Source organism: Miscanthus floridulus, chromosome 19, assembly GCF_019320115.1.
Source record: "Miscanthus floridulus cultivar M001 chromosome 19, ASM1932011v1, whole genome shotgun sequence".
In the NCBI taxonomy this organism is placed as follows: domain Eukaryota; kingdom Viridiplantae; phylum Streptophyta; class Magnoliopsida; order Poales; family Poaceae; genus Miscanthus; species Miscanthus floridulus.
Genome location: NC_089598.1, coordinates 6,067,950 through 6,091,017, shown reverse-complemented (window position 1 = coordinate 6,091,017; position 23,068 = coordinate 6,067,950). Strand labels below are relative to the sequence as shown.

Here is a 23,068-nt window from a genome sequence, read left to right as displayed (position 1 = left end):
GCACGAAGAGACACAGCGTAGCTTGTCTGTGGCTGGGGATGCGCGTCCTCCACCGATGAGGAAGCAGAGGAGCACGAGGAGGCATGGGGCCACCATGTTCGTCGCCGGCACCGAGGAGGCCGTGCTCCTGAGCGTGCTCTAGGTGCCGCCATGTTCATCGCCGGCGTCGGGCGCGGCCGTGGACCTACATGCCGTGGCCCCGGCTGCCTCGCCCCCAACTTCCCCTATGTCCTGTCTGCTGCCGCCATGGACCCCATCGTCGGCCATGGCTGGAGCTCGGGCGAGGAAGGGATGGAGATAGAAGAAATAGATGAGGGGCAAAAATGTCATTTTCCATGGTCGGTCTATGCTGTCAGGTCGAGTTGGCGTGCCACGTCAGCGAAAATGGCAAGAATGTATCAAATGCTCTCTCGATGGTAAATATGTAAGAGCAATTTTAAGAGTGCTACCTAAAGAGGTGACATCCGTTATAATGGTAAAAAGTTAAATATCCCGCGACTCATTGGTGAGGTGCCGGTGTGGGGCGCTTCGTTTGTTCGAGCACGTCGGTCATCGCCCGTCGAGTGCTGGGGCTGTGGGGGCTGTGGGGATTTTAGATCTGGCTCCCCAGCCGATGAGTTTGTAAACGAAGTGAGCTCCAAGAGGCGGATGGTGGTACGCGGTGGGATAGCTCGGAGCCCGTGTGTTCTGGGATTTGGGCTACAAATTGGAAATTGGATACTTTGCTTTTGCGGACGTCCATGGACCATCCTTCAAAATGGTTTGAAATCCTCTGCAGAAAAGGGTGATTTTTTTGAAATTATATTATTTAAAAGAAAATTGCTAAACTAGCTGTCGATTTTAAAAAATTACAGGCCTAGGTGCCTATCGGCATCTTGGAAGCCGACATGACTCTAGTCGGCCATCCTTTCCTGGCGCCTATGGGGTTGTTCGTGGTGGATGGTCGGCTTCCCACAGACCGACTAGGACCAGCACAACCAATTTTAGAATCCGATGGCTCTGTCGGCATTTGAAGGGCCGTTTTAGAATCCGATGTCTCTGTCGGCATTTGAAGAGCCGATAGGCTGAACGCTTGCGTATCTTTCCTTGTTGTATGTAATCCAAAATCGAATGATCTAGCTTCAAGATCTCTAAAAATCATATAATTTCTTAATAGATGCTAGAAATCCAGCACAATCTATTTTTCTTTTTTTAAACAACAATCTATTTTTCTTATATCTGGCATAATAGCTTTTGTAGTTTTGAAATTAAAATCATTCTCAAAAGGCACACGCGACTGTGGTGGGTGACGAAGGGGTACAGGGATATTCGGGCCTTTTCACGCACGATCCCTGTGCTGGTTGACGGTAGAGGCGAACAGAACGGACGGGAGGGCCAAGGAACTAAACAAAATTTGATTCAGGGCCAAATAACTAAGTTCAACAGAAATAGAGCTAAGAAACTAAGCTGAATTTTTTTAAGGGCAATTTTCTCTTCTTTATTTTTTCTCTCGAGTATATATACACATGTAGAAATTGGTACTAGACACTTAGTATGCCATAACTTTGGGTAAAAAGTTTAAAACCATGCCCTTTTACAAATAATAATACAGAGCGTGATATTCACTACTACCAATAATATTAATATATATAAACATCTGGAGAGAAAAAAAGGAAAAAAAAAAGGATTTGCTAGGCTAGCAGGGCCTTCTGGGTGTCGTGATCGCCGCCACCTTGCAACTGATCCTCGTCAGCCGAAATCTCGTTGCTCTTGGCCCATAGGACAATGTAGAGCCCACTGAACATCAGCACGATCCCTGCGAGGCTGTTTTTTTTTTTCATTTCCCTTGTTAGTTCGTGTTTCGCTTTTTTTTTTAAAAAAAATCCCGAAATCTTAGGATTAAACTTTGTCCGTCCAAAATAACCAAAGTTCAATTCTATGACAAACATAAGATAAACCATTCCAAAATCTAACTTACTTTTTACTTATGTTTATAAAAAAATACTAAACCTCCTAATTTTATATTTATAAAAATACTAATAATGTTTACTATACCAAATAATTTTATGACTCATCAGCTTTTCTGCCTAATAAATAAGTACCTTCCGAGGCTGAGGACTTGTCGGAGGAGAGCAGCAGAGAGGATGGCGGTGCAGACGGTCTGGACGGGGCCAAAGACGGAGACGAACAGGGGGCCCTTCCTGCCGAGGCACCACACCTGGAACGCCGTGCACGCGCCCACCACCCCGCCGCCGAGGACGACGATCCCGGAGACGAGCGTGGCGTCGATGTTAGGCGACCCCATGTCGAGGAACCTCCCTTCCAGGACGAGCCGCAGGACGGCGGTGAGAGCGGCGCCCATCGCTGAGGTGACGCAGCACATGGTCAGCGGCGCCGGGAGGCTGGCGAGCGTCGCGGCCTGTAGGACGGTGACGAGCGCGAAGACGGTGACACCCGCGACCAGGCAGCAGCAGCCCAGGATCCAGTCGTAGTAGTCGTCGCCGCCTGCTGATCCTGCTGCTTCCACTACTGCTGTCGGAGAAGAGGAGGACGACGACGACGAGGGGGGGCTCTGCAGGAAGCTCATGGCCACGGCTCCCGCCAGGCACACCACTGTCCCCGCTATCTTCGCCTGCGTGTACTTGCACGCCTTGTCGAACCTCTCCAGCCTTTTTTTTGTTTCGTTTTGTATTGTCAAAAGGAGGAGGAACAGTTCAGTTTTTGTTAGAAAAAGAAAAAGATTTCAAATGCTACCTGACTGAAGATGTACAGCTGCTTACCTGAAACAAGCTGCGACGATGAAGATGAGACCGGGGCTGAGGTTGGGCATGGCGGAAGCGATCGCCGGCGTCGTCTTCTTGATCCCCAGCAGCATCAGCTCTTGGAACGCGGTTGTCCTGATGATGAATTGAATGAATACACACAATCAATCAACCAATCAATCCGTTGGTCAGTCAATAAGTATTTGCAGGAAATTTTGGCTCTGAACTGAAGACCATTTCCCCCCAATCAATCCCACAAAAAAAAAAATCCACTACGATTAATTAACAAACAACAAATAACGTTCTCCATCCACCCCTTTCTTATCCCAATCAATAGTGGCTGCTTACTGACTGAATTGCGTGTGCGTACACATTTTGCGCAGAATTTTAAGTTCCGGTTGCTTCATTCAGGTAAAAGTTGCCATCGTCACTCAACTACTTTACGTACTAGTAGTAGAGCTAAGAAAGAGCAGAGTACGTGCAGATGGTTCATGGCGACAGAGACGTAGCAGGAGTATTCCTTGGTACGTGTGGAATGCATGAGCTAGTTAGTAGTTAAGCCTGTTACACTGAATCAACCGCCCTGCCTGATTTCATAAACTTATTACTTCTGAATCCACGAGATAATATATTTCAAAATGATGGATTCGCAGCAGTAATAGTAATAAATAAATAAATAAAGTGAAGAAAAGCTCAGGAGCAATGAGCAAGCAGGCTCTGGCAAAGACGTCAATGGATCTTACTTACCCTCCAAGAGCAATGAGCAGGTATTGCGCGACCAAAGTCCCCGAAACCTTGGAAGGCCATCGCTTCCTGTACCCGTAGTTAATTATGATAAGTATATTATCATATTCATAATTCATGCTACGTGGCGAGACGTCAGTGGAAGAACGACGACCGAACAGAGCAGAGGAGAGCGGAAGACCTCTCGAGGGCGACGGCGAAGGGGAGGCCGAAGGCGGCGTAGGCGGCTCCGCCGACGACGATGACGGCCAGCGGGTCGGCGCCCAGGGCGAGCAGGTGGTCGGTGAAGACGACGTAGCCGGAGAGCACGCACTGCACCAGCAGGAGGCCGCCGACGATGAGCACCTCCTCCAGCAAATTTATTCTACCTTGGCCTTCTTCGCCTTGCCGCCGCAGCATTTTGCTATGTTACTTCACTCCTATATATGTTATTAGGCACCACAGAGATCGATCGGAGGAGGAATTGAAGAAGCGATCGACGTGATGGCAGCTGATATGATATGGATCAACAACAGACTCAGAGGAAGAAGAGGGATCATGGAGCGAGCGAGTAGGTGGCCTGGATGGATGGTAACGCCGAACGGAGTAGCTTCTTCCGTTCCTTGCTCAAGAGAAGAAAAATGTGGCCTTTCTTGGCTTTCAGTTTAGGGAACCCACTACCTACTCTGCTTCACTGCTAGGGTAGGTAGTTATAGCAGCAGGCCGTGGAATGCGAGCGGTGACGTACGTGTGTAGTTATAGCAGGGCCACCGTCCATCATCCGCCGTCCACTTCGTCCCTAAATAATTATCATCATCGGTGTACGTGTCATTTGACTTAATTTATAAAAAATATATAATATTTATATTTCTAAATAAATTTATTAAAAACTAGATTTAAAGATCTCTCGTCATATTAATTATATATCATAAATATTAATATTTTTAATATATATTTAATCAAAGTTATTTCTCGGGAAGCGGAAACTACGTATATTCGGGGGCAGGAGTAGTGTATGCAAGGATAGTATTAGACCCGACATACTGTATAGGCAGGTAGTCCTTTCCCACAACGTATCCTTTCATTTATGATGACATTTCTAACGTATCCTTTCATTTATGATGGCATTTCTACTTAGGACGTACTGTATGCCTAGGTCTGTTCACCTCGCTGAAAAAATAAGTCGAAATATTGTTCCGGCTGATTTGTTGTGAGAGAAAAACACTGTTCCGGCTAAAAAAAATAAGCTAAAAAAGACGGATTACAAGATAAACGAACAGAGCCTAACAGTAGACTCTCTCTCAAGTCTCACACGCATGGAAAGCGGTTCTGGTGTGACTGATTTGTATGACTGATTTATTATGAAAGAAAAATACTATTTTATGACTAAAAAATAAAACTAATTCTGGCTTATAAGTTCGAACGAATATAGCCGAAATCTGCTGCCTCCGCTCCTACCCACGCGTCACTTCCACGGCGCCGGTCGTCCTGAAATCCGGCCGTCTCCCTCCCATCCCTCCGTCCTGCCCCCGGCCGCCGGCCAAATCGGATCCGCTACCTACCTCGACACCGGCAAGTAGAAAATGGAACGAAGCCCTTAAATAAAAATAGTGAAACCCTAGTTCGAGTTCGAGGGCAACTAACCTTATCGGCAACGATACATCAGTAGCTCTACTAATTAACTTTCTTGACTTGATGCTGAGCTACGTCTGTACTACTACTACTACTACTTGTATCATATTGTACGTGTACCAAGGCCGTCCAAGGGGATGGATGTACGGCCATCTTATATTTATTATTTATTTAATTTATAGCGTGGCCGACTTAGGGGTGTTCGGCAAACCGGAGGGCTGCGGCTCATCTGTTTCTTACTATAAAAAAACGACTTATTTTTATAAAATATTTGGTAGCGCTCCTTCAAAAAAAGTTAGAGAGGAGCCCTACCTACCAAGTAAGCCGTTAGCTTTATTAGCTTCTCTTTGTTTCGTTAACAATCTATAATGGACATTAGGAAACCCATGTTACAAGCTAAGCATATATAAGAGCATATTTGGAAGAGCATGTGTTAGATACATGGGCTAACAATTAGCCCATATTTTTGGTACCGATTAGAAAGACTAAATACATGTTAATTTTGAGTTAATAATAGTTAATTGGTGGTTAGAGTCCATTAGTCCGTATTCTAGCTCATGTTTAATCTATTTTCGTAATGTGGGTTAATTTTTAGCTCTTTGATCCAAACAGAGACATAGTACCAAGAGATCAATGTGTTGTGTATATGCATACGCACAACACCCTCTTGGCTACCTATCAGCATGGCTTATAAGGCATGATACAGTGTTTTTTTTTTACAATAAATAAGCATCAGTCGACTTATTAGCCGTATAAATCATTAGCCGAACAGCTACTTTAACTCGTCTCCTCTGCATACGCGCAATAACCCTCCATGCATGCTGTGCTGGCCACTCCTTTTTCCACTATCATCAATCTGTTGACTAAGGTCTTATTTAGTTACTCCCTCTAAAATTTACTCCTTATCCTATCAAATATTTAGACACATGTACGGAGTATTAAATATAGACTAAAAAATAACTAATTGTACAGTTTGTGACTAATTTGCGAGACAAATCTTTTAAACCTAATTAGTCCATAATTTGACAATGTAGTGCTATAGTAACACATGTGCTAATGATGGATTAATTAGATTTAATAAATTCGTCTTACGGATTACTGACGGATTCTATAATTTATTTTTTTATTAATATCAAACACCTCGTGCAACAGTCCTACGTGGCATCCAAGACTTTACGTCTTAGAATTTAAACAAGGCTTAAAGGGTGAGACAAATTGGAATCAAACGACAAGACTTTGAGGGTACGGGACTGGGGGTGGTGCATCTTTTCGTTGACGATGGGAGGCACGTGGTTCTGGAAGGAGGACGGAGGTGCTCACCAGGGGGATGTCACCGGGAGACGACGGAGAAGAGAGATGATGCATGAGAGACGTGGCAGTGGCTAGCCTCATTTGGGAGTTGGGAAGGTGACACGAGGAGCACACCCCTGGAGGCGTGGCACTGGGCACTGGGCACTGCGCACACGATCCGTCCATGGCATGCGCTTTTTGCTTTGTAGCGACACGAGTCTTCCATCGCTAGTGTTTGACTTATATACATTCAGATCAAACAAAACTAAAAGGAACTCAGTTAACAGTGCTAATTAAGATGCCTGTGTCACGATCACTGTTGGATCGGATTGACATACATAGTTGTAGCTGCTTGGATCGGGACTGTAGCCTGTTGTAGGGCTCTAGCTACGTACAAATGCAACGTGTAGGAGCTAAGCTAATATTAAGGCAATGCTATGTATAATGGATAAGTTGACCACTCTGGAGCTTGTTAAACATAAGTATCAACTGCACTACAGTGTGCTGGTGCCTACTTGCTGTTCCAATCCAATACGCACTATATATACTCTTGCATTATTATTGACACGTACTTCCCATATGTGCAATGCAATGCAATCGATTTCACCTGTTGCTTGCACTCCATGCATGGTTAGGCTTAGCGTCACGCTTCTGGGCTCTGGCTGCCTCTGCCTAGACAAAGCTAGCTAGGGGCCGGATTGTTCCATGTTCATCCAACACGCACGCATGCGGACATCGTGTCACTCAGCCAGTCTCAGACACGCACGCATGCGAGACATCGACCGAGAGCTGTGTGCGGTGCCACACGGGGCGGCAGCTACTACCTCTCCTTCTAGGAAAATAAAATCCACACTTCAGAAGAGAGCATTGATGATTGCATTGCATACAGATACGGTATAATTGGTGATCTTGCCGGCAGGCACTACTTCAATTGCAAGCCAAGCAGCCGCACGCACAGCCAAAGCAATCGCATCACGCATGCACGCGACAGAGCATTCAGTATTATCGATCGATTGATGATGCGGCCAATTAGTCACAAGTATACCAGATGTACCATAGCATACTCCATATCATAGTAATAGCATCAATAAAGAAGTACTATGGCAATGGACCAGCACAGAGTAGTACATTAGTACAGCCCAAAGTAAATCTCATGTCAGATCGAGTTCAAATACACTACTAAGCCCTTGTTTAGTTGGACCCCAAAATCCAAAAAGTTACTACAGTACCTATCACATCGAATGTTTACGGCCCGTGCATGGAACATTAAATGTAGACGAAAAGAAAAACTAATTGCACAGTTTGGTGGGAAATTGCGAGACGAACGTTTTAAGCCTAATTAGTCAATGTTTGGACACTATTTGCCAAATAAAAACGAAGGTGCTACAGTAACCCCAAAATCCAAATTTCGCGAACTAAACAAGGGCTAAAGATAAAACTCCAGATCCATAAGAGTTACTGCAACCAGCAGGGCGTCGATCGGCAAGGGCAACTGATAATATTTTATTTATGCTACATGTGCCCTCATCATACAATACAAAACGACAGTAATTGTAATTCCGAGGAGTATGTGGCATGACCTGCTGTAGAATAGAACCACGCGCTATCAGCTTATGCCTTACAACAACAGTTTGCTATAGCCGCCTGCTGTACACATACAGCCGCACGCTATATACACACACGGCAAAAACTACATGCCACCCATTCATCCTTGTGAGGGGAAAAAAAAAGGTAAAGAGGCATAAAGCACGCATATTATAAGTTACAGTGGGGCAAAACTGGAAGGGCAAAGAATCAAAGGCGCATAACCTAAAACATGTCTAGCCTAAGGTGGTTAGGGCATTACTAAGAGCTATGTACACATGCCGCACTACAAGTGGCTAGCAAGCACTCCAATAAGGACATCGCCATGCTCCAGAGTGACTCCAACGCCTTCGGCTTGAGGGTAGCCAGCTTCTCTCACTTGCTCGTTATCCTAGATCATGGCGATACATAGTTTTAGTGAAAAGATTAAGCAGATATTGTGGAGCGGACAGCGGAGTAGAAATTGCGAAAGGGAACAGCTAGAATTACATGAATGGAAGATGAATGTGAGAAGAGCCCATTTCCTGATCCATGCTTGAGGCATGTGAAGAGAGCAACCTCCTCTGCAGCAGTAAGGGGGCGGCCAGTAGGTCAGAATCCAAGGAACACAATGCATTTCAGGGAAATATTCTACAGGACTGTTAATACATGTGCTTCATTAGTAATGGTTTAAGTTATTATGGTTTCCAGCTACAAGTCGTTCCACCAGGATAACTGGATCGATTAGAATTATGGGAAGGAGGGAGTACTAATCAGATACTGGGATTAGAAATGATGAATTATACACTAGTACCAGATACTATACATTCAAAACTTGTTGGGTATACAACAATAAACATTCTGAAAGTCAGTTTAAAAGGAAAAAAGAGGTGAAAAAGAACAGGTACTTACATGTTCCTCAAAGTTTGGGCTAGTTAGGTTGATTGACAGGTTTTTCATCAGCAACAGTACCTGGAGATAAAGATCATCAAACACAGCAAGTTATATCCTTAGGTGAACTGACGAGATCAACAAATGCTGAATGTATGTGTCAATAGAAGAAACAGATTTACTAAGTAAAAGTGTAATGCACAATGAGAGAACCTGTCCAAGATAACATGTTTGGGACAAGTCTACACAAACCCAATAAGTTAATTAATAAAAATAGCAAGCCTATAAACTGCACGCCTTACTTTACTATGAAGGGTAATGAGAAAGAGGTAAAAACTTTGGTCTCAGCAGGTATATACAAGAGACGGAAGCATGAAAAGTGCCAGTGATGTCCAAAAGATCAGACAGATATCCTTTCTTTGTGGTAGAACGATATCCATTTGACAATGATTTTATTTTAGTCATACATTGTATATTAGTACGCATAAATTACAATAATTAAGCTGAAATGTATTAACATTGCACTAGACTGCATACGTAATAGATATAACATATGTACTGCACAGCTCATTTTTCACAAAAGAAAAAGAAACTGCCAGAATGATGTTTTAAGAGGAGCTTATAGATAATTTTGCACTAGAACCGTAGCCAGGTCTTCATTCAATATGTAAAACAAGATTAAGTATGCTGTCCATGTAAAAAGATGGATCTATACAGAAAAAGCTATTAAAGTATGAGCTTCATGCCTGCAGACAAGAGTAACAAAAGGACATCTGGGTCGATTTTAAATGGAAACTGAGTGAAGGAAATACCGTTTCAGCATCAATAGGATCCATTTCCTTCAACTGTTGCAAATGTCCATTTGTCTCTGGATCAAATATGCTTCCCAGGAAGTGGTATACACGAGCAAAGTCTGGCATGGCTGCAAGTTTCACCAGAATTGGGAGGGGAGAAAGAAGTCAGTATGTGTCAGAATTAAGGGGCACAAATGACACAACTACAGTTGATAGTATCAGGGTAAGGATCCCATTTGCACTGTGATGTAATAAGGTCATAAGAGCCTGTAGACCCCTACCAATCAAACATCAAAGCATTAAGGTCACATCTAAAATTTGAAGGACCCATTATGGTTACGATATGCAGACAGAAGATGGATCTAACATAATAACTTTTCGTTAAAAAAAGCAGAGTAGTCAAGATGGAGACTGCGTAAAGAAAGTTATTTTGGCGTAACTTAACTTTCCTAAGAAGACCCAAAGGTTCTGACTGACAAGTGCCTAATATACCAATAACTATCCTAATAATGTGTACATGCCAAGATGCCAACAGTTGTCATCAACCAGTAAGGTAAGAGTGAGGACTGAAGTAGATGAAGCTACAAATCTACCATGTTCATATAGGCAGAACGACAAAAAAACGACAAAAAAACAATGTTAAACTCTTCTAACTTTCATGGTTGGAGGAGATTAAGATAGCAGCAAGGTTGCAATGAGCGCAAAGAGTTTAAAGCAAGGCTAAAGTAACTTAATGGAAAAAACAGTGCATGGAGCAATAAGTCATTAAATTAAGCACATGTGTTCACATCTGAAGCAATGATACATAGGATCAACTTTAGATTGTAGACCTTGAATGTATACCAGCAAAAGGAGTAACAAGCTTAAGTACATTCCATTTAACACAAGGAAAAAAGAACCAGGTTTGTTTCTCATAGGGTATCAAACACAAATTATACTAAACCACCTAATCAGGGGGAACAATTGGAAACCAATCTGCACTGATAATGTGCAGTGTGTCCAAGATACTTAGGAAGTAAGGATCCACAAAACATTTAACTGACACAGAGTTGAAAGAGAAGCTCACCACTCAGTGCTGGATGCCTGATTTCTTGTTCTGTGCCTTCAGAAGTTGGCCAAGTTCCAGATTGGCTACCTATGCTACTAGAGTTATTATATGTTGCACCTGAACATGTAGCATCTGTAATAAGTATCTCCTATAAAGAAATTGATCCGAAATGGAGTTCACAACAAAGGAACAGTACAAACCTTGTGTATGCCTCGGACTGAAATGTTGAACAGGAAAAGCATCATTTGCACTTGAGTCCGTAGCAACAGTAGCAGTATCCATAGGTGTACCACAGCCTTGCTCCATTATATGTGAAGCTTGTTGTGGTAAGACAACTTGAAGGGCTGCATGATCCCCGATGTTTCTAATTAGATATATAACTATAATTTCATGGCAACCAGATGCAAGATAAGGAAAAATGCTTACCCTTTTTTGAGGCTTTGTGTGGATATGGATGGGCAGCCTTTCGTTTTGGCCTAGGTGGGGGCAAATGCTCACCTGTTCCATTCTTTTGAACCTTCAAAAAGTACTTTTGTGCATGACTCCTGATCTGTTAAAAAAACTGTTGTTTAGATCATGCACAGTTCGTCAAACAGCATAACAAAAAAAAAAAAAAATCAGCAACCAATTTACGTCTTGGACTAGCAAGTTTACAGTGGTTGGGGAAAATATTAGTATCAAAATGATGAATTTTTTTAGTCCCTCAATAACACAGGTATTCAGTGGCGACCAGTTCAAACTCAAACCCAGTAGTATACAGTATTTGCAGTAACATAAAAGTAGCATGGTGGGATGGTATAGAGCAAGCATGAGGTTTAATGTTGCCTGCATGATCCCTTATCCTATGTTGGGAGTTGGTACTTAAAAAAATGTAAATATCCTCACCTAAAACAGTGTGACTAAAAAACCGTAACTAGCCTAAAACCTTGTGTGACAAAGCCAGTCAACTACAAAGGGAGACAATGGCACAGATTTGAGGATCCAAGGACAGATTTAATTATACCTGTATTACTGTCTTGGAGCCAACATATGCTTCGATCTTTTTCCAGTCACGGTCAAAGCTGTTACATGAAAAGAAAGAAGGATTAATATATAAGAAAGCTGCTCCAGATGTGTGACACGAGGCATTCTACAAGTATGAAATGTCCATAAACTGCTAAAGCGTCTGTTTAGGTGACAAGCCATCTATGCGACCAGGATCCATAATAATGGATTAGATACATGTGACTAAAATCCTAACGGCTATCCTTAGGGTAAGACATTGCCATTCAGAACAACTTAGTAGGGTGGAATCCTAAAGGCAACTAGGCAGAATCTAACTACGGGACGATAGCGAACAATTTAGGATGTCTGCCAGTCATGTTCCACAGTGGGATAAAGAGTGATTGCCCCCCAGAGATGAGACTCTAGGGTGTACTAGGCCAACAGACATACCATATAACTTACACTTGGGAACTCAACTACTACATCAATGCAACAAGTATCAAACGAGAAAGGAAGACCTTATAAGGATCCCAACTACCCCTACAGGTGGTACAGAACTACATACGCCAAAACCTGTACATGGATCAAGTAACAGTGGTCAGTGGAATGGCGCGCAAGGACCAAGTTCTAATAAGTTTGGATTCTGACTATATTTATACAAATTTTGCAGCAGCTATGCGGGAACACAGGCGCTCACTTATTAACCACCACACTGCAGGATTCAATCGTGATGGACCTCTGATGTAGCATAACGATAGTTAGGGCCTGTTTGGATGAGCCAGGGCTAGTTACTAGCTGGGCTAAAAAATTAGCTAGCTAGTTGGCTAACAACTGGTCGAAGATTTGGCTAAAAAATTAGCCCACCTATTTAAATGAGCTAGAGCTAATTTTGGCTATTTTTTAGCTAGCTACTCCCTCCATCCCAAATTGTAAGTCATTCCAAGAATCTTGGAGAGTCAAACTTTTTTAAGTTTGACTAAAATTATAGAGAGAAACACAAAGATTGATGACATCAAATAGGTATAATATGAAAATATAACTAATGAAGAATCTAATGATACTTACTTGGTATGATAAATATTATTATTTTGTTATATAAATTTGGTTAAACTTGAAAAACTTTGACTCTCCAAGATTCTTAGAATGACTTACAATTTGGGATGGAGGGAGTAGCAATTAGCTCGGGTATCCAAACAGGCCCTTAGATCTACCATTTGACCAACGACTGGCCACTAAAGCACAGGAAGACGCAAACGTGAGCACAATTCGCAGATTAACAAACCCAACTAGTGAACCAAACTCCAGCGATCGAGAGGAAGGAAGAGCAGACGGGTCAGAGGTAAGCGCCGCCGGAGGTGGTGGTCAGGAATAGGACGGGGGAGAGAGCGGGACGGGACGACTCACAGCTGCAGCGCCTCGAGGAACTTGTCGTGCTCGGGGTCGGTCCAGCTCTCGCGCGACTTGGTGATGGTATACGGCTTGCGCACCCTCCGGGGCTCCTCCTCGTCGTCGTTCCCAACCGACGGCACGGGCACAGGCACGGCCGTGGGCGCGGCGGCGGCGGCGGCCTCCCGCGCCTCCTCCGCCTCCTTTCCGCCCCCGGCGACCGCCGGGACCGACGGATCCAGCGGGTGCGGCGTCGTGCTCATAGACACCATCGGCCTGCCGCTGCGCTGCTCCCTCCTCCTCCTTCCTCGTAGACCCTAGGGTTGGCGGCGTGGTGGTGGTCCGCTGCTGCAGGCGCCTGGCGTTTCTGCTTGGCGTGAGACGTGAGGCAGGAGAGGACAGAGGAGGAACGGGTGGTGAAGAGTGGTCGCCGGCTCTTCTCCTGTCCACAAGTTTTCTACACACTGCTACGCGGACCCACACAGCCTTTGCTTCTCTCTCGTTTTCCGGGACGGGTGGTTTGTTGATCGTGGGTGGATGGCTCACTTTATTTGCTGGCAGCTGGCCAACCTGTTCGTTTGGCTGTGGCTACGCCTGAAAATGGACCGCTCCAAGCCGCACTCCAATCCTGTGTGATTAGTTTGTAAGTCCGATCCTGTTCTATCTTGAAATTATAGTATATAGCCCGATCCAATCCGATTCTTTAATTCACATTATCCTAACCCACTCCTGATGCTTTTAGATCCTAGGCCGATCTAGTACTGACAATCCAAGGGTCGGCACTTATTATATTCAAATATACTAGCAAGCAAGCAAAATGTCAATACTGACAATGATCCAAGTGCGGGCACATATACTAAAATACAATGAAATTTAGCACCTCACAGCACACGCCCCACCCAGCCGGTTGGCCCTAATGCTCTACTGTGAGTCTGCTATCAATAGGATAGGAAGGTCCTTCCATTACGATCCGCGGGACGATCCATTCTCACGATCTGCACATGACGTCCATGATCCGATCTGTGCCATCCCTTCTAAAGCATAATCCAATCCGATTCAGCCCTATTCTTAAAAGAACCTGTATATGATCCATATATATGAGCCCACGAGTTGGGGGCCCTTATGACCCTTGGGCTTAGCCAGCCCATTTTTAGGCGTAGCTGTGGCTTGTCGTAAACGATTGTAAATTTCCAGCTGAAACAGTATTTTTCTCTCACACAAACCAGCCAACAATACTTCTTCACGAACTAGCAATGATATGAATCAACCAACCCAACAGGCTAGAGGTTCTTTGTTTCTAATCTCTCAAAACATTCGTCTTGTGTGGCCGATGGTTTCCACAGCGGATAAATCGTCTGATACTAATTTGTTACGAGGGACCATGACTAATAATAAGCTAGGCTGATACATCCTAATACATGCCGACTGAAACTTGAGGCTCCATTTGAAATCTAGGGATTCTTCTTGTTTCCTATTTCCTATGTTTTTTTTATAAAAAATAAAATTTGATTGATCCATGCGTTTGAAAGGGGCCTCGAGTTGTCGGTGCAAAGTCTGTCCCCGTTCCTGAACGTGGGTCCCAATTTCCCCCAAGAGATGAGAGACGTGGTGGCACAAATCATCATCAGTCCCCGCCTCCTCAGCCCCCACCCGGTACTGTAGCATCGGCCATGGTCGCGGCCGCCGCCACCACCTCCGACTCGGACTGACCTCACCACCTCCCGCTCCCAGACAGAACCCTACCCAACCCGCCCCTACCCCGCTGATGGCGTTCGCGCCGCCGCGCCTCCTCCCGCTACCCCCTCCGCCGGCGGCGGCGGAATCCACGCGTGCCGTCTCGGCGCGCCACCACGGGGGCCGCACGGCGCCGGAGCTCTCGGGCCCGACCCCGCGCGTGGTGGTCGTCACCTCCGGAAAAGGCGGCGTCGGCAAGACCACCACCACCGCCAACCTCGCCGCCTCGCTCGCGCGCCTCGGACTCCCCGCCGTCGCCGTCGACGCCGACGCCGGCCTCCGCAACCTCGACCTCCTGCTCGGCCTCGAGAACCGCGTCCACCTCACCGCCGCTGACGTCCTCGCGGGCGACTGCAGGCTCGACCAGGCGCTCGTCCGCCACCGCGCGATCCAGGACCTCCACCTACTCTGCCTCTCCAAGCCACGCTCCAAGCTGCCGCTCGCGTTCGGATCCAAGGCCCTCACCTGGGTCGCGGATGCGCTGCGACGCTCGCCCAACCCGCCCGCCTTCATCCTCATCGACTGCCCCGCAGGTCTGCCATTCCTGATCCCGGCATTTTGGCCTGTCCTGCATTGCATTTCTCGCATCCAATGCCGATTGTAATGGATTATTATCTCGATCCAACAGATTAAGGAGCCATTTGTATGGGTTTAATCGACCTTTTCACCTAATTTTAGATGCTTGGTAATCTCTGCCTCCAAGAATACATGTACTCTTGTGTAGCCATATTAGTAATTGTTATAGACTGAACTGAATTGGGATGTTCCAGGAGCCTTGCTCTAATCACATTTAGTAATTTCCATTTATTCAAACGTATGGTCTGGGAGCTTTAGTCCCTGAACTAATGCTAGTAGGCAGCAACTGGGATGTTGATTTCACCTCAGCTTTCCTACATTCATCAGCATTGGTTATCCAATATCAACAAGGATTTCAGAGCCAGTATATTCATTGGTTTCATAATAATAGTTCATGTTTATGATGTGATGTTCAGAAAACTGCTAATTTCAGAGCCAAGGTCCAAGGGACTAATTTTAGATGCTCAGTAGCTTCCTATCTAAGAATACCTGTTGTTCCATCAGATACTGGTATGAAATGGGGACAATGGCACCATGTTTAAATGTACAATTTAGGAGCTTATAATGAAGCCCCTAGAATCTACTCCCTCCGTTCCAAATTGTAAGCCATTCTAGTTTTTATAGATACATAGCTTTTGCTACGAATCTAGATATACCTTATGTTTAGATACACTTTAAAAGCTATGTAACTAGAAAAGCCAAACGACTTATAATTTGGAACGGAGGGAGTATATACTAGGTGTCCTTTGGTTTGCTTGGGATTCTGATTCCAACATCCATGCATCATAGTTTCCCCACATTTTTATTGTCAATTTCTACAGGCTAATAATTCAGAGTCAGTATGCAGGTGGCATCCTTTCCATGGTTTCACAATGCTAGTTCATGTTTTGTGATGTGGTGTTCATAGTACTGGTAATTTCGGAGCCAGGATAAAAAATTCATGATGGTCTAATTTTCGATACTTGGTAATATTCTGTCGAAGAATCTAGATGCTAAGTATCCCTTAATTTGCTTGGGATGTTGAATTCTGAACCAGGATGCACTTTGCATCCTTCCCATGATCCGAGTCCATTGTTATTATAGTGGGATGTTCCAGACCTGTTACTGTGTAAAAGAAATATCAAAAATACTGTTTAGATCCACTTGCCAAGATGTTTGTCCTAATCTCCTAGAATGCCGTATCTTAGTACATTTCTGAACTTGTGGAACACAAACATTGCTAGTATCAGGCTTTCAGCAACGAAGATGATGCCTAATTTGGTTTGTGACTTCTGCTCACTTGTTGTCTTAAAGTATCAACTGTGGTCAAAGTGGAAGCGTGGAACCTTAAGCACTGCCATATTTATTCCAGTCATACATTATGGCTTGTTACACTGGTTGTCTTAAAGTATCAACTGTGGTTACAAAAAAGAAGTCATGGTGGTGAATTTAGAATATGCAATATGTTCTACTTCTGTTATGTAAAGCTTCTTGGTGTTTGTCTTGCAGGTGTTGATGCCGGGTTTGTCACTGCCATTGCACCTGCAGAAGAGGCGGTGCTCGTTACCACCCCTGACATTACGGCTCTCCGCGATGCTGACCGTGTCGCAGGACTGTTAGAGTGCGATGGCATCAAAGATATCAAGATTATTGTCAACCGAGTGCGACCAGACCTGGTGAAGGGGGAGGACATGATGTCAGCGCTTGATGTCCAGGAAATGCTCGGGTTGCCCTTGCTAGGAGTGGTGCCAGAAGATGCAGAGGTGATCCGGAGCACAAATAGGGGCGTGCCATTGGTGCTCAACGACCCACCCACGCCTGCGGGCCTTGCTCTGGAGCAGGCTACTTGGCGATTGGTAGAAAGAGATGCGATGACAGCAGTCATGGTCGAGGAGCAGGAGAGGCCCAAGAAGAAAGGCGGCTTCTTTTCGTTCTTCGGGTAGGTGAGTCTGGAGTTCAGCTGTTGAGTTTAGGCTGTAGATGGTGTACAGGCTTGCGATCTGGAGTTTCTGAATGCTTTACGTTTTGGCTTTGCTTTGTTCTAGGTTAGAGCAATTCATTTGTTGTGATGGTGATGGTGTAGAAGAAATATGTAACTCTGGATTGATGGCTTGATGCTTCTAATATTGGAGGACCTTGTTCGACATAATGTGACATTGGCATGAAGAATAGAGGCATTGCTTTTTTTTCTTCCTTTTCTTATATTTGCATGGAACATTAACGCACAATCATATATCACACATGTGGACAGGGGCAACCGAGTAGTGCATGTTGTTTGAGAATTATATTGTTGGATAATTTAGCACACATGGTGGATCCCAATCGCAACTGTATTGTATGGAGTATGCCTTTTGTTTTGTGCGCGTGCTGCTAATTGATGCCAAATGGAATGCGAGATAGCAAAGGTGCTGTGCGTGCTTAGTTGACTGCGTCAGAAAACATGATGAAAACTCCATAGGTTCTTATTGAGGATATTTCTTAACCATTATAATCTATATATAGTCATCCTTAAAATTATACATTTGTTATGAAATCGAAGTAAAAAACAAATATGAACAGAAAACTTTGATGGTGGCCAAATTAATGAGAAAGATGAAAGTCTGAGGATTCACATTTGCAAAGTCCTATATGTTCATACTAGCCTTCTCCTTTAGTTTGCTATTCATACTAGCCTTCTCCTTTAGTTTGCTACTATAACTCCTTTAGTTTGCTAGCTACTATAATAAAAGAGAGGTCACTTTCATCTGATGTAATGCAAGAAAACAAAATGAAATACAAAGAACCCTCATTTACTCTCCATTCCCTGTCCTAGTTCTTGTGTGTGCAAAATGATTTATTAACAACATTTTCTTTTTTGCGTTTGGTTTTAGTTTTCTTTCCCTTTTATGCCACTGCATTGCCTGTTTATTTTCCAACCAAGGTCAATGGTTATGGTGTTAAAACGTTAGGGGCAGTTTGGATAATTTTATTTGGGGAATTGGAATCTACTTAATAGACTAGGCTATTTAGCTGGGAATTTGATATTCCACGACATTCCAAAGTTCACATATAAACCTATCTTAAAATTCATATAATGAGAGATAAAAATTGATTCTATAAATCACCATGCTATGTTTCTACTTTGCAACTTATAACATGCTCTTCAACTCGCTCCCCTATGGTATAAATGCAATACACAAGTATCTCTCTCGTATGGATCACAATAATATACAAATATATTCCATATACAACCATACTATCTTAATTAATCTGTCTAAATTATGATTATTAAAATAAATTAATTTCAAGGATCTAAACAGGGTCTTATTGTATTTTTCATATTGCCGGTTCTGCCTCTGTTGCTTATCCAAAAGACCAAAACACATGGCTGCGTCGTCCTCTTTTTCTCCCGCAGATCCATCCCAATCCCTCTTATGAGTCGCCGACCATGCCGACGACTGCACGCTCTCTGGTGCCAACATGCAGCTCCTCCTTCAAGGCCACTTGCCTCGCATGCCGACCTTGACATCCGCGCCTACTCGGTGGAGCTAGCCGTAACGCGGGGCACCCTTCATCACCGCACATCTTCAACCTCCATCTTGTTCGCATCCGCCCCACCCCCGCTTGTCTCATCCACCGCCAATTTGTAGAGGCAAAAAAGTAGAGGCACTGGGAGAACCACCTCGATAGAGGAATCCCAGCTGCCGCTATAGTAAAAAGTTGTAGTGGTGCCATCCATCTTGAACAGACCGACTCGAGTTTCATTTCAGACTTGGGGATGTTTAAACTCTTGTTTGATACAACATCACTGGTCTACCACTCAACACATACACGTCACAAGCCCCGAAACAAAGCCCACACATACATGGGACATGGCACAGAGACATTTAAATCGTGCATGGCACACAACGCACTACTACACAAATGATTTTGTAAGACGGTGCGATTTTATTAACGGAGGCGGTCGGGCTGGTTGCCCGCCTCCGTTAATCGGTGACCGGGCCGCGGGCCAAGTGACCGCCTCGGTTAATCATTAACGAAGGCGGTCGCCATAAAGCAGCCTCCATTAATCCATTAACGGAGGCGGGCAATTTAAGACGTCCGCCTCCATTAATCGACTATTTTCGGGGGCGGTCGTTCTAAGCGTCCGCCCCCGTCTTAAGATGGCCGCCTCGGTTAATTATTGCAACAAAAAAATAATTCATAACTTTTCATATGAACTCGGATGAAGACAAACTTTATATCAAAATTGTAGCTCTCGACGAGATTTACAACTTTGTAGTTGAAAAGTTTTTGAATTGAAAATGTGTAGGGTCCATGAAAAGATCTAAACAATGCCTAGAGGGGGATGAATAGGCGTATCTAAAAATTTCTGTGTAATCTCAAAGTCAAATGTCAGTGACAGTCGGAAGTCTCTATAGTTTGGGCCTAAACTTCAGGCAGCCGGATGTTCCGACGCAAACAACCGGGAGTTCCGGCACCTACGAGAATTTCACTACAAGTGCTAAAATAAACTTTGAGTAAAAGATATCTTACAACCCACTCCCTAGTGGTAAGATGAAGTGTTGGGGTTGCTCCTTTGACGCCGGAAGGTCACCACTCCGTAAATCGAGTCCAAACCCTAAGAGGAGAGTTGGAGAGGAAGACAAACCAACAAGAACAAATATGATAGCACAAATCACAACAACAGCAAGCACGTGGGACACAAGAACTTATCCCGAGGTTCGTCAACCCCACAAAGGAGCTCCTAGGTCCTCGTTGTTGAGGTGACCACAAAGGTCAGAGTCTCTTCCACCTTCTTGCCTTTCTCGAAGTAACCACAAAGGTTGCTTGAGTTTTCCACTCAGAAATCGAGGGTAATACAAACTTCTTAAGGCTCTTCCATAAGATGGAAGCTCTTGGGTGACGCCTAGCCGGCTAGGGTTCCAAGAACCCAAGAGTAATAGACGCGAATCCAACCGGCTTGACGAAGAAATCAAGTGTTCAAGCTTGTCAAAGTGATTCTCTCACTCAATCCACTCTCCTTTCGCTCAAAACCCTAGGGGAATCAAAGATTGGAGCAAAGGGGAGAGGAGATGGGCGCCTTGAATGCTTAGGAGCTATTTTGGACGAAGATTGGTGAGCAATGAATGAGTGGATCACGGTTCAAAGAGAGGAGAGAGCTCTTTATACTCAAAGGCAAATCTAACCGTTCAGATCTGAGTCGGAAGTTCCGACACAGATCGCCAGAACTTCCGGCTCTACGCAAAAGCACTGTTCACGCAGACAATCCACTGGGCTTGCTCGCATATCGTTAGAACTTCCGACGGTCGCCGGGACTTCTGGCTTCCATCAGGACTCTCGACAGACATGGCGAGCCAGGCGGCTAAGTCTCAAAGCGTCGGGACTTCCAGCTTCCGTTGGGACTCTCGACAGACATGGCGAGCCAGGCGACTAAGTCCCAAAGCGTCGGGACTTCCGGGGGGAGCCGGGACTTTCGACGGGCGAAGGTGCGCAGGCGGGCTGCGGCTAAGTTGGCAAGCGCCAGGACTTCCGGCACCAAATGTCGGGACTTCCGACTACCAAAAGTCCACAAACTATGTCCAAGTGTTCGTGAGGTGATTTTGTGTCTCTCTTTTGATTTTTTTATGCTTAGCACTCTCTATCTTCCTCAGACCACCTAAACTTGTATCCCTCTTTAAAGTACGGCATACTTAAACCCAAAACAAAACACAAAAGCTTTGGAGAGCGCTTTGAGTCCATCCGCTTTTTGCACTTGAAGAATTGAGGGATACCATTTCGTCTTAGATAAAATCTTTTAAAACTTTCAAGGGGCTAAAACTGCAATATATCTTATTAAGATCTCATTAGTCCATAATTTGGATGTCATAATTCACCAGAACCCACATAGGGGCAAAATATTGTTGTAAGTGCACATATTTTGAAATTTGAAATTTAAAAATTATCAAACAATCTCGGATGTTGACATGAATCTACAACTTTGTAGTTGAAAAGTTTTTAATTTGAAGATGTTTAGAGTCCCAAATATGTGTTCGAAGGTTATAGATTTTGAAATTTAAAATTTAGAGTTCCTAAACGATCTGAAATGTTCACATAGTAAATACCAAAATTCTAGTGTTCGACCTGATCTCCATGTTTGATATTGACAAGTTTTTGATTTAGAGTAATCTAGAGTCTCAAATATGTGTTTGAAATTAACGGGTTTTGAGACTCAAATTTCTGAATTTTTCAAACTGTCTCTGATGGATGTACATCCTATACCAAAGTTGTAGTACATGACAAGATTTAAAACTTTGTAGTTAAAAGTTTTTTTTATTTGAGTTCATTTAGTAGCCAAAATATCCAATATAAGATTACGAAATATTGATATAAAAATATAGCATATTATTTATAGACATGAATGAGTGTGTGGTGTAGTGGTAAATATATGGTAGTGTTGAACGGTTTTTCTTGAGAACATTAACAGAGACGGGCACCTTAAGACGCCTTAATCCGCAAAAACATGCTTTTCATCTAGATAAAAAAAAATGCTTAACGGAGGCCTTTGATTGGAGCCGGTTGCAATGCCCGTCCCCATAAATAAAAAAAATGCACGCCTCCATTAAAGAATTTTGTAGTAGTGACGTCATTAGCGTCACTTCATGTACCTCTGTAGAAATTTGTGGCGGAAATCACTCCTGATAGTGTCGTTGGTGTGCCACTTGGGTGCCTTGGTCTCCCTGCGTGTCTGCTTCCTGAGTACCACATCATCGTCCCACCTGCAGAGCACACATGTGCCCAATAACGTCAGGCTCACCATAACCTACTTGTGATTTCAAACAATCAAATGCTAGGGCATAAGCGTACAGTATAACACAACAATTCAAGCTCGTTCATCTTGGCCTCATCTTCTGCTTGTTGTCATCCCTGCAATCAAAGAATTTCCTTTATGTTCCTAGCTAAAACCTATATTGTGGTGTCAATGGGACACACTAGAAATGACAATCGGTGATAGAATGAAGGAACCAGAACACGTACACTTTATGTGCGAAGTCTCCAACTTCCACACATTAATTTATTTGGAAGTTTCGCAGCAAAGTCCAGAAGTTTGAATCAACACACACTACGAATATGAAGATCACATATTTGGAGTCATTTTTTTACCTTTTTGAGATGAATTTTTGCGTGTCACTTCTACACAAGTTACTTTTAGCAACTGCTAGCTAGCCAATCCTTTAATTTCCATCAACACATCAAAGAACTCAAGCCTCTACTTCAAGCCAACCAAATATCTCAAGCACCACTTGAATATGACTCAAATAGCAAGTAATCCAGTGATCAATCAAGCAACATGGCAAGGAGAATACTAAACAGGAGTGGAGACAAGGATTTAGGTGGGAAACCCCTTATGGGGAAAAACCGTGTGCGACGACGAGCAATCCACTATAAGATGAAGCAATACACAAGGTGGGGGGCCAACAAATGTGGAGAGGCTCCACCCCCCTACAATTCTCTCTATTTTAGTGGTGGATCAAACAATCTCCTCTTCCCTAAACCTTGCTCTCTCTCTCTCTCTCTCATAAGAACAAAATGAGCTCTAGCTAGGAGAAGGGGCACGACTACCCTTTTGGGTTAGTTTCATCATATTGCATAGTCCTCAAGGTTGTGAGATATTACAAATAAACCCCCACACATTCAACAAATGGATCCACAATTATCACAAAATTCTCCACCTCAACCACAATTGACCCATGAAACAAATGCACAAG

The 23,068-nt window shown here is 44.0% G+C and overlaps 3 protein-coding genes across 3 annotated transcripts; 1 reads left to right on the top strand and 2 right to left on the bottom strand.

The window, feature by feature from the left end:
- Window positions 1-1,459: 1,459 nt before the first annotated feature.
- Window positions 1,460-4,150, bottom strand: LOC136529801 (WAT1-related protein At5g47470-like). The gene is made up of 5 exons (XM_066522864.1): window positions 3,667-4,150; window positions 3,489-3,554; window positions 2,760-2,876; window positions 2,082-2,648; window positions 1,460-1,803 (listed from the first exon to the last, which is right to left on the bottom strand). Exons 1-5 carry the CDS (start codon window positions 3,882-3,884, stop codon window positions 1,671-1,673), a joined length of 1,101 nt encoding a protein of 366 aa, XP_066378961.1. The 5' UTR covers window positions 3,885-4,150; the 3' UTR covers window positions 1,460-1,670.
- Window positions 4,151-7,861: 3,711 nt separating this feature from the next.
- Window positions 7,862-13,462, bottom strand: LOC136529802 (protein REVEILLE 6-like). The gene is made up of 9 exons (XM_066522865.1): window positions 13,071-13,462; window positions 11,686-11,743; window positions 11,109-11,232; window positions 10,883-11,026; window positions 10,701-10,799; window positions 9,653-9,762; window positions 8,862-8,921; window positions 8,460-8,533; window positions 7,862-8,361 (listed from the first exon to the last, which is right to left on the bottom strand). The coding sequence occupies exons 1-9, from the start codon at window positions 13,322-13,324 to the stop codon at window positions 8,346-8,348; spliced, it is 939 nt and encodes a 312-aa protein (XP_066378962.1). The 5' UTR covers window positions 13,325-13,462; the 3' UTR covers window positions 7,862-8,345.
- A 1,207-nt stretch (window positions 13,463-14,669) lies between these two features.
- On the top strand, window positions 14,670-17,512 carry LOC136529803 (septum site-determining protein minD homolog, chloroplastic-like). Its single transcript, XM_066522866.1, has 3 exons — window positions 14,670-15,319; window positions 16,851-17,284; window positions 17,387-17,512. The coding sequence occupies exons 1-2, from the start codon at window positions 14,818-14,820 to the stop codon at window positions 17,282-17,284; spliced, it is 936 nt and encodes a 311-aa protein (XP_066378963.1). The 5' UTR covers window positions 14,670-14,817; the 3' UTR covers window positions 17,387-17,512.
- Window positions 17,513-23,068: the final 5,556 nt, after the last annotated feature.

Bases quoted from the DNA above. Each gene is read 5' to 3' on its own strand.
- LOC136529803 (XM_066522866.1), top strand. From the start codon at position 14,818: ATGGCGTTCGCGCCGCCGCGCCTCCTCCCGCTACCCCCTCCGCCGGCG. The intron at 15,320-16,850 runs GTCTGCCATTCC...TTTGTCTTGCAG, and splicing joins CCTCATCGACTGCCCCGCAG to GTGTTGATGCCGGGTTTGTC.
- LOC136529801 (XM_066522864.1), bottom strand. From the start codon at position 3,884: ATGCTGCGGCGGCAAGGCGAAGAAGGCCAAGGTAGAATAAATTTGCTG. The intron at 2,649-2,759 runs GTAAGCAGCTGT...AACAAAAAAAAG, and splicing joins ATCGTCGCAGCTTGTTTCAG to GCTGGAGAGGTTCGACAAGG. The intron at 1,804-2,081 runs GTACTTATTTAT...AAAAAAAAACAG, and splicing joins CAAGTCCTCAGCCTCGGAAG to CCTCGCAGGGATCGTGCTGA.
- LOC136529802 (XM_066522865.1), bottom strand. From the start codon at position 13,324: ATGGTGTCTATGAGCACGACGCCGCACCCGCTGGATCCGTCGGTCCCG. The intron at 11,027-11,108 runs GTAAGCATTTTT...GGGATCATGCAG, and splicing joins ACACAAAGCCTCAAAAAAGG to CCCTTCAAGTTGTCTTACCA. The intron at 8,922-9,652 runs GTATTTCCTTCA...CTTTATCTCCAG, and splicing joins ATCCTATTGATGCTGAAACG to GTACTGTTGCTGATGAAAAA.